Source organism: Camponotus vicinus, unplaced genomic scaffold, assembly GCF_025532165.1.
Source record: "Camponotus vicinus isolate PSW18456_S1 unplaced genomic scaffold, iyCamVici1.0 SCAF_5, whole genome shotgun sequence".
In the NCBI taxonomy this organism is placed as follows: Eukaryota; Metazoa; Arthropoda; class Insecta; order Hymenoptera; family Formicidae; genus Camponotus; species Camponotus vicinus.
Window position 1 is genome coordinate 2,750,049 of NW_028141977.1, and position 10,181 is coordinate 2,760,229.

Here is a 10,181-nt window from a genome sequence, read left to right on the forward strand (position 1 = left end):
CTTTTTATTTTTTAAATCGCGTGCACAACAAATGTAAAAAAGTGCCGGAAATAAATTCCCGAGGCCCTTTCATCATTTTCTTTACAGTTGCGCTCTTTACTCCTCTCGATAATCCAGATAGACATTTCTGACGACAAAAGATCGAGGTTATATATATTTGAAAATCATGGGTACAATTTTTTACAAGATCGCATTCGGTCCATGACCGCGATAAGAAGGGATGACGCAACGAGAGATGGTCGAGGATCGAAGACGACGCTGATTACCAGCGAGAAATCACGGTCGTCGGAGCGAGCGGAGGACGTTATTTTTCAGCGCGATCGTATTATTAAAGTCTCACTGGCAGAAGAGATCGAAGAGGAATGTCGTGTACCGAATGTTGATACAGCTGAGTGGTCGTTCTGGCAGGTATTCGGTCTGCTTGCTCCGGCTTCTGTTTGGTATGCCGTGGTAGAGCCTCGTGGGGTTGACGTACAGGACAGGGCTGTCTCTACGCCTACGGATCCTGTGCGGATAGAAAACGCGATTTCTCTCCCATATTAACGCTCGTATCCTGAATTTTTAATCGAATCCATATAGAAAAGATTCACGTCCTCTCTTTGCATACTTGAATGATTGCAAAATTCTCATATTTTATTTAGAGTAGACAAGAACGAATGGAAGAAAGATTATATTAAAGGATTTCATTATCAGATAAATGAAAATTTTAAAAATGTGAAAACAGTGGCACCCTCTTTCTCATAATTAAAAAATTGAGAGCTTAGAATTTTACACAACAACTACGATTATTTAATATATTTAATAAAGCATCTCCATTAAATTATCATAATTGCTGCATAAAATTCAAACCTTGCAGCTCTTTAATAGTGAAAGCCATCTTTTTCATATTTTTTAATTTTCATAAATATCTTTTATTTTTATTTTATTAGATTTTATGTAAAAATTTTTTAATACTTTGTGGAATTTATTTATATATTTATTTAGTAATTTTTATTTCTATGCAAAAATTTGAAATTCAGAAATCATTCCAATCGCATGTTTTTTGCCGAACCTTTGGAAAGTATCTGTTTCAAGATAAAATCCTATTTTATTATTTATTCTTATTTTTTAAATAAAAATACGATTTACTGTTACTTTTATTTAATTCTTTTAATATTGAAGAGCTAATATAAATCACAAACTAAATAATCTCCATAAAATCGTGAAACTACATTTTTCTCGTACTATGGAAGATAATTTATTTTGCTTTCTATTTTGTCATCATTTTTCGAATGACTAACATCATTTGAAAAATTCCGCAAATTTTTATGGCTCTCTGTTTGAACGAGGTAATCTGAAAAAAAGAGGAGAAAGACGAGGGAAAATTCTTTGAATATTTAATATTCATTATTTATGTAGAAGCGCCGATGTCTTCCTAGACCAGGCAAATTTCACGCCGGGTCTGTCCACGGTAGCCGGTACTGTTTATACGTAACTAGAGTCCATCTCGTGCGCTCCACGTCTAGTCGTGAATGCTGATCACGGGATATCGTGCGGGTTAAGTGTCTTTACCGGGCCTACCGCGCTGCGCATGTTTGCTCGGAACACATCAGAAGCGCTTAGCCCAGTGGGTCCTTGCCGGCCCACGTATCCCGCGTTTGTTCACGCAGCGTCCGTCCAGCCGAGTCAAGGAAATTGCACGGTAACATGTGTGTGCATCGGAGTGCGCGTTTAAATGCATGTGTGCACTTGTGTGCCGTAAGAAACCTTCGGCAAACGATGGCGTTTCGATATAATCCATGAGAAGCGATTGATAGTCACTTATTTTTTCACCATAAAAAACCTAGAAAATGACTATGATTAAATATATAAATTAATTTTTTAATATAAAATACTTATAAATATTTTGTAAGATCTCTTTTTTCGAGAAGAGAATTTACTTCTATGCGTCATGAGTATGAGTCATGTGTTGTCAATATTTTCTTTTTTTTTTTGTAAAATTGTAAACGTCTCTGAGGATTTCCCAAGAAAAAGGATTCAGAAATGAATCAAACATCAGCGCAGTCAATTATATAAAATTTATGGCTAGAAATATATCTTTTTCATGTGCATACATTTTAGTTTTTGTATATTATATTCCATGTATAATTTTTATATGTTTATTTATATGTATTAATTATTATATTAATATCTATATCTCTGCAGATATTATAATAAATATAAATACTTATGTGTTGTGTATTATTTACACATTGATTGCAATGAATTCCATTGTCACAGCTTTGTTCATACTATGTGACATCGATATTTATATTCAAATATATCCTTTAACGACATTTTTCTATATTCAAGATACAAGATTTTTTTTTCATAGAATGATTCAAGATGTCAACTGCCAAGGCTATCACAAGTTATATTGTACAGGAACCAAGATTTTTTTATTCTTCTCCCATCCTGCCTCCCCTTATATCTTTTAAAATATACTTGTAAGAATGTGTTACGTAATTATTTCTCACTTCTTCAATTATTGAACTTTGCCATTATAGACGGTAAATATTGTAAAAAAAACAACTATTTACGTCAGAACATTTTCTTAATGATCTTTTTTTCCGAAGTATGCACTGACAAACAAAAATTTAATCCATAATAAAATGCAGTAATTAATCTATAATTAATTTCTTGTATAATTAATCACAAATATAATCTGTGCTTGTATCATTTTTACTCGACAAGAAAATAATGTTAAACATTTTTATTACAAATATAAAAAGATATATAAAATAAGTTAAGAATCAATTTTATCACATCCGTTTCTCTTATATTAGATAATTAATATATTAAACATTAAATATAAATTTTTTTATTTGATATACTTATACTTATGAGAAATTGTATTTAGAAAATAAAATAATAATATACATAGAAAATAAAATAATAATAATAAATAAATAAAAATTACAAGTATAATCTGTTAAATATTGTATATTCTATTTCGAACGAATATCTTTTTTAAATTAAAATTGAATATATTTTATGTCATGAGAATTTTTGAATTCCCCATTTAAATTAGAATAGAAGAATAGAATCAGTACTAAGTATATTTATTTGCAGCAAATATTGATTTATGGTCGAATGATGTGGCATCGTTTAGCATAAAAGACAAATCGACTGGTAACGGATGATATAACAATAGCGTAGAATTATAATCAATATTAATGAATAGACACACACACACATACATCGAACCCGCAGAAGGAAACTGCGGTCAGTGATGTCAGTTAATGATAATGTAACGTCTAAAGTTCAGTCTGCCATAAAATCTCCGAAACAAATAATAAGTTGTTGCATAGTAGCAGTATCAATATAATTTTCTCATATTTTATATTTATGTTTATGAATTTCTATATCGATATAAATATCTCCTTATCATATCGCGGAAATATATCATCAAAATTATTTTTAATATGATACAAAATATATTATCAGAATTATTTTTAATATCATACAAAAGTTAAGAATTATTTTTAATATTAATTTTTAATTTTTAATTAGGTAAGAATTATTTTTAATATTTTAATATTGAATATATTTCATATACACATAATAATTTCCTTCCTTTCATTTCATATCGGTTTCTTAATCTTTTTAAAAGAATCAAAGTACTGATATAGAGTGACACTGGTTATATTATATGAAAAATAGCAATTTATCATAAGCAAATAAATCGAACAATAAAGGAAATTCAAATATCGCGTGAGAAACTTTACTTGCTTACGCGTATTTGAAATAAAAGATAATATAATATATGTATAATATGATGTAACAATATGTATAAAAATTATGAATAATGTATAAGTATAATAATATAACATTGTAGGCCAATCACTTATATAATTTCACAATACATGTGAATGAATTAAAATTCGATGCATTTTGGAAGCATAAATTCCGCGAAATATTAATACTTATTAATAAATGATCGATCACGACCGTTTTCTGTTATATCTTAATCACTCGATTCGTATACGTGCTTTCAATCTAAAAATGATTCTACATAGATTACGTTGAAATCGACGAGAAATTCAAAGCACGACGGGCGATACATTCGAATGCGAAGGCATTCGTTAAAGAAATAACTATGAATATTTATGTTTATAGATAAATATTGCGAGATTGGATAATAATTTATAATTTCCACCCCATATTGTGTGCGCTCCGATTTCTACTTCAAATAAATAAATTGCGCGAAACAGCTGCGTTGATAAATAACCCTCATATCGCGCCCACGCTTACAAGTAATTTTAATCGCGAGAGTTAATTAATCAACCGGGGCCGATAATCAGTAATTGTTCATAGGGAATGATCGCATTTGGCATCTCGTGGTACTCGTCGTGATTGTATTTCGAGGGGTAATGCGACGACACATGAAGCGGCTCGCGCGCTGCTGTCTGTCCACCAGTGGTGGACGTATTTCAAATGCAGATTGTCGAAAATAATGATGGAAATAGTTTCGTATTTTAAATAAAATATTATATTTGAAACCTCGCCCGCTTATTTTTTATAAGGATATCATAGGTGCAAATTCACAGGAAATATTTATTTAGTGAATTAATAATTTAAAAAGGAGAAATCTCCACAGAAATGTTTATTTAAAATAATATTTATTAGAAAGATTTTGTTTTTTATATTAATCATAAATGTTTATAAATATTTTCAAGAAAGGATTAAATTAATTTACGACTACTAGAAGAATTAAATATAAGAATATCAAGAAAAAGAAACATATTCGATTTTCATAAAGTCCCAAAAGAATACATGCGAATAAAATATATTTTAAAAATCTCTTTCTCTTACTTTTCTAAAATAGTTACAAATACATATACACGAATATTAATTAAAATAAAAATTCTCAGAGAAAATGGCACTTATAAATCTTCATCTCAAATCGCAAGATATACGGGGTGTCCCAGACCACCAATACACTCCTTTTAAAATGAAAATAAATGGCTTTTATCAAAAATCGCGAACAATTTTTAAGTAAATCGGGTACGCTCTATCAAATGGTGATATTTTCAACTTTTAATTCCGACCGGAAATACGCTATTCGGATCGGAAGTTGAATTTTTTTAAGGGAACATGGTACTTTTTATTACAGATTCGAATTGTACGTGAAAAAATAAGAAACTTTTGTATCAAACGTTTTTTTTTAAAATGCCTCTGTCAATCTTAAAATTGACCTTGAAAGTAACTGTGATGAAATAATGAACTTCAATTTTAAGATTGACAGAGGCACTTTCAGAAAAAACGTTTGATACAAAAGTTTCTTATTTTTTTACGTACAATTCGAATCTGTAATAAAAAGTACCATGTTCCCCTAAAAAAATTCAACTTCCGATCCGGATGGCGTATTTCCGGTCGGAATCAAAAGTTGAAACTATCACCATTTGATAAAGCGTACCCGATTTACTTAAAAATTGTTCGCGATTTTTAATAAAAGCCATTTATTTTCATTTTAAAAGGGGTGTACGGGTGGTCTGGGACACCCTCTATATATAAATATTTTCAGGAAAGAACGACATTACTGATGTGGGACCATCTGACTGTTTCAGAGCGCGAGTTCGCCGCGACGGGTCGCGGTGCCGGTGCTGGTGAAGGACGGGAAGCCGTGCGGGAGCGGCGGGGGCGGCGGGAACGAGGGCAGCCGCGGCGGGCCCAGCGCGGCCCTGGCGAGCCCGGCGCCGCACATGGCTGCGGCGTCGAGCCCGCACGGGACCCACCACGCGGCCGCCTCGTCCCATCACTCGGTCGTGGCTGCCGGCGTCAGCCACGTGATGAGCTCGAGCCAGAGCCTGCAGCATTGCTCGTACACGCGGGCCGGCGCCCAGCAGGGCATGCAGCAGCAACAGCAGCCGCAGTGCGGCGCGTACCTGCCGTTGCAGGGCCGCGCCTGGTAGTGCGCGCCATCCGCGGCGGGGGCCGCGGCCTACGCCAACCCCTCCGTCGCAGGCCCCTGGGCCCTCGCCGCGGATCCGGCTGCTTGGTACGCCATACCCGATGACAGTCCTTAGGGCCGAGAGGGTGACCGACGTTGCGACTGATCGTCGAATCGTCCGGCCCGGGAACGGACGACGCCCTCGGGATGAACCCGAGGCCTCGTGTCCGGCGGAATCGCGGATCGTCCCAAGTGCTACGGCGATTAACGATCGGCTAAAGCCATTTCCGCTCGAAAGACTTGCCCGTAAGCTGCGCTCCACGATTATCCGGGAGGATGATCCGTCATTCGGGCGCGTGTACCTTTTACGCTAACGCAGCAATCGACAATCGATGAGGACACGCTCAGTGATTGTAGGAGGGACTATTAGAGTGTGATAATTTGCAATTATCGGATGGTCAGTGAAGTATCATAGTCGAAAATCGGTGGTATTACGATGAGAACACTCCAAATCGGGACTATCGTACATTGGTATGATACGGCCAATCGAGCCACGTGATTTTGTATCTGTCATCGCGAGCGTTCGTTGCGAAGGATCAACAGCCGCTTGCGTCTCGCAAGGGAAGCAGACACTTTAAGTCTTTCCGCGGAGAGATCGATGGAAGAGAGTCTCGCGAAGAAGAGGCACGGATATCTTTGGTGACGTATTTTCTTGTTACGCAAAGACTACACGTATTTTATGTAATGACACGTATTTCCCAAACAGCGCACTTTATTTATTTGAAAATGGCAGTTCCCAGATCGTTCGATAAATCAATAAACAAACGTATGAGACGACAAAAGGTTGTAAAACATGATAGCAACGGTATGACTAGTTAGCATCATATGGGAGAGGTGATGGTCGCGTTCGGGGAGAAACGCAATGATCACAATCATCGTGTGCTGCGGATCTATTTTATTAGCCGATGTACTTTCTGCATTCTGGTAATAAAAAATATACACGTTGGAGGAAGAAAAAACATGGAAACCGCATAAAAAGTTTAATTAAAATTACTAGTTAAAGAATCTTGAAATGATTCGATGAAAACAAAATCATACAATATGATAAAATCAAGGATATTTTCAAAATTTACATTTTTATTGGAGAAAAAAATATTAAATAAATATGCAAAATGTATAATATAATATATTTCGTTTGTTCCGAATGATTTGACGTCAATTCCTTTTTCACGTGGCAAAGATTTGTTGGAATAAGACTTTTGCTTAAGACGTCGAACATTTCAATATTCAGTATCGTACATTTTAATTAGAGAAATTATAGATTCCTCAAAGCAATGTGCATCGCTAAAGGATCAACCCAAATTCAATTCCAATGCAATGCAACACGATGCATTGTCACTTTACAATGTCAAGTTTCAGTATTTGAAGCCAGAATGAAGAACAGAAATTTCTATGTACACTTATAGAATATTCATATGTATTTTGTAATCCATAGAATATAGAACATTGCAGCAATATTGCGGCAATATTGCAATGTCGTTGCAACATTACAACAACATTGCAATATTCCCGCAATATTGCTGCAATGTTCCCATCCAACACAAAATATTGCAGCAACATTGCTGCAATGTTCCCACCCAACACAAAATATTGTAGCAACATTGCTGCAATATTCCCACCCAACATAAAATATTGTAGCAACATTGCTGCAATGTTCCCACCCAACACAAAATATTGTAGCAACATTGCTGCAATATTCCCACCCAACACAAAATATTGCAGCAACATTGCTGCAATGTTCCCACCCAACACAAAATATTGCAGCAACATTGCTGCAATGTTGTAACATAGCCGCAATATTGCTGCAATATTCTGTGTTTGTTGGGTTCTGTGCTGTATGGAAAGTAATTGATTTTTGGCATCGATCCCTTGGTCGAAATACGCGTCTATTTTTCGGGAGAGCGTTTCATCTGCGCAAAAAAAATGCAATTTCCGCAGATCGCGTTCGTATGTTGAAATTCGTTTGCAGGATCTCGCCGCGACAATAAACGACATTGTAAAGTGCGTGCGGCGGTAACAAAACACACATTGCAAGAGAGAAACGGATTGTTCGCCTCGCACGAATTACCAGTTGCCCCGGTGTCCACTCGACGGATTAAAACCCGTCGATTCGAATTACGAAATAGTACACCCCGCGGTGATTGTGACTGCGATTTCAAGCCGAACGCGACGCGACATCCGACGCGGCGTCCATTCGCGAGCCGCGACATTGTGTCGCTCGCGGAAAGTCGTTTTACGAACAATGCGTTGCGCGGGATTCCGGCGAGATATTTCGTTGCATTGTCCGCGTATGCAAATATACTGTTACGTCGACGCATATATTATTTCGTCCGCGACGTGACATTTTGATACGACACGCGACCGATCGACAAAAATACCGATTTCACAATGAAAATTCGCGCGAGATGTTTCGACGATTTTTAGAAATTTTCATTCATTCTGCACGAAAACTGCGTTTATTTTTTCAAAATGAGAAAGTGTACTTTACAAATATCAGTTACTTTTACAAATATCATAAATCTGGTTATAGCAGGAGAAATGTCAAAGCTAGAAAACGAATGTAAAACGATCTTTTTATTAATTTTATCGAATATCATTTTTTGTAAAGAGAATATTCTCATCTTTATAGAATATACATAATATATATTTTTTATCTCGATAATATAATATAAATTCTTACTCAAATAATTGCTGGAATTAATAAAATATTATATTCCATTGAAATTCTGTTACATTCCTGCGCGCGTAATGCATATTATAAATTGAACAAAAAACAATAAATAATAATCTTAATGAATTTGTTGAAAATTAGAGAAAGATGTGTGATTTATCGAGACGAAAAAAATTTATAGATCTGTAACGCGATTTTATTTGTGAGCAGTGCTTGAAATGGAAAAGAGAAAAGAAGTAGAGAGAAAAAGTTCGAGTTTCCTTTCTGTAGAAAGAAAATGAGACAGACCGAGAAATTGATGGAAGAAAAGGACGACAGAAACGAAGCGTTTCTGGAATTCGATGAACGTTTCCGCATAGCAAGTGGAGGAACCTTAGGACAAATGTAAAGTTTACAATTTCGCATACTCCATTGTAAAATGACACATTGTAAATACACGTTTGTCATAAATGACCTGCGCGCACCATGAGAAGTGCGTTGTGTGTATGTGTGAATGTGTGTGTGCGAGTGTGTGTGTGTGTATGTCGAATCAACGAATTTCTAAATCGAGCGATGTTCAACTTCCACATAAACGATTTAGCGAGGACGAGCATTATGGAGCATTACATTATAACGGTTAACGCAGGATAAAAAAAAAGTATAGAATCGACGATAGTGAGTAGCGAGTCACGATGAAAAAATCACAGCTAGAGATTATTATAAAATTTTGTAAATAATAAGAGAGATATTAATAAAACACGATACTTATTCAAACGCCAAACTGAATCTCGTTTACATTTTCTCTATACTTTCTCGCTTCTTTGTTCCTCCTGTTCATCCGAGAACGATAATCGAGATAGTGGTTTCTCTCTCAATGTCAAATATATTTATTGATATAGAAATTTATTTATATAAAGATTTATTTATAATTATTTACATAGAAATTTCAATATTAAATTTAATATTTTAACAAAATTTAAATATCATTTTAATATAATGTTTAATTAAAAATGATTCTTATTTATCTCCACTTAAAAAAATTTGAAACATTTATTCGATTAATCCATAAAGAAAATTCTTTTAAATTCTGATGAAAAATAGAGCGATCGAACGAAAATTATTCCCCATCTTCTTTAATTCATTGACTTGAGTAAATCGATAAATTACAATAAATTTCAGCATCGCGAGTCCACTAACAGACAGAACGAATGAATGAATAATTCCTACGAACATATCAACATGTTCATATGCGTTGAGGAGTACTAGATTACACTGATTCTTACACGAGTAAATTCATTCGATCTTCTCACGAGGATCTCGCTCTGGACAAGGAGTGCCATTCACCAATCAAAATACGAGCCCTCGTCGCGCTAAGAATGTTTCATTACATCTCTCGCGATTTTCGATCACTTCGCCTTGACGACGCGCCGGATGAGACGCCATGGTAACACCCCTGCGTAAGGGGTGAGGCCCCCCTGACGAGAAAGGGGGCACAATTCCCGCGACGTGTACCTACAATTATTAAGGTAAGCCGATCTCTTGGACGGATAGACGAAGGTT

At 35.4% G+C, this 10,181-nt stretch overlaps 1 protein-coding gene across 1 annotated transcript in view; it reads left to right on the top strand.

The window, feature by feature from the left end:
• LOC145971767 (homeobox protein Nkx-2.4) overlaps positions 1 to 8,450 on the top strand; it is a 42,656-nt gene extending 34,206 nt beyond the window's left edge. The window contains exon 4 of the mRNA XM_083099782.1: positions 5,589 to 8,450. Coding sequence (XP_082955908.1) covers positions 5,589 to 5,933 — 345 coding nt within the window. The 3' untranslated portion in view covers positions 5,934 to 8,450. The remainder of the gene's footprint in view (positions 1 to 5,588) is intronic.
• The last annotated feature ends 1,731 nt before the right edge of the window (positions 8,451 to 10,181 follow it).